The sequence below is a fragment of the Eimeria tenella genome, genomic scaffold (genome assembly GCF_000499545.2).
Source record: "Eimeria tenella Houghton genomic scaffold, Eth_scaff1947, whole genome shotgun sequence".
In the NCBI taxonomy this organism is placed as follows: domain Eukaryota; phylum Apicomplexa; class Conoidasida; order Eucoccidiorida; family Eimeriidae; genus Eimeria; species Eimeria tenella.
The window spans coordinates 545-1,213 of record NW_013541789.1 but is presented as its reverse complement, the minus strand read 5'-3'; the positions used below and the strand labels follow the sequence as shown (position 1 = coordinate 1,213).

The 669-nt window shown below is 61.3% G+C and overlaps 1 protein-coding gene across 1 annotated transcript; it reads right to left on the bottom strand.

Annotated features, from left to right (window-relative positions):
* Window positions 1-57: 57 nt before the first annotated feature.
* Window positions 58-554, bottom strand: ETH_00036480 (T-cell immunomodulatory protein, putative; the record flags this gene model as incomplete). The annotated part of the gene is made up of 2 exons (XM_013374127.1): window positions 58-468; window positions 528-554. Coding segments are annotated over 2 exons (438 nt in total), but the record flags the coding sequence as incomplete, so codon positions are not given.
* Window positions 555-669: the final 115 nt, after the last annotated feature.

The window sequence follows — 669 nt, the reverse complement described above, 5'->3', positions numbered from 1 at the left end:
CAGCCGCAGCAGCAGCAGCTACCACAGCAGCAGCAGCCGAGGTCTGCAGACACCTACCAGCAGCAGATCGGCACGACAGTCTCCGTCTATATCTGCAACGGCGCTGCTGTGTGGGTTCGTAATTAGGGCCTCTGCTTCTTCTTCTTCTTGCTGCTGCTGCTGCTGCTGCTGCTGCTGCTGCACTTGCTCCGGCACACTAGCAGCTGCTGACGTCTCGAACAGGTCAGCAGCAGCAGCAAGACGCCGCGGCGCGAAGCCCTCCAACCCTTTGCTGGCGAGGTTTTCCCAGAAGAAGCGAAACTGTCCCTTGCTGCTGCTGCTGCTGCTGCTGCTGCTGGCTGCTGCTGGTGCTGCTGTCTGCACCAGCAAGTCTGGATAGTGGTCGAAGGTGAGATCTGCTGCTAAAGGGTGAATTGAGGAAAGCCCGCAAGCAGCAAGATCTTCGTCTGTGAGGCTTGCTGCTGCAGCCTCGGCAGCAGCAGCAGCAGCAGCAGACAGCGGTGCCACAGCAGCAGCAGCAGCAGCACCATCGTCCCCAAGGTGCGCTGCTCCATTGTGTGCTGCTGCTACTGCTGCTGCTGCTGCTGCTTCGTCGACGCGAGCATGCAGCTGCCCAGCCCCAACCTCGGGAGCAGCAACGCCAGCAGCAGCAGCAGTGGCAACTCCCGC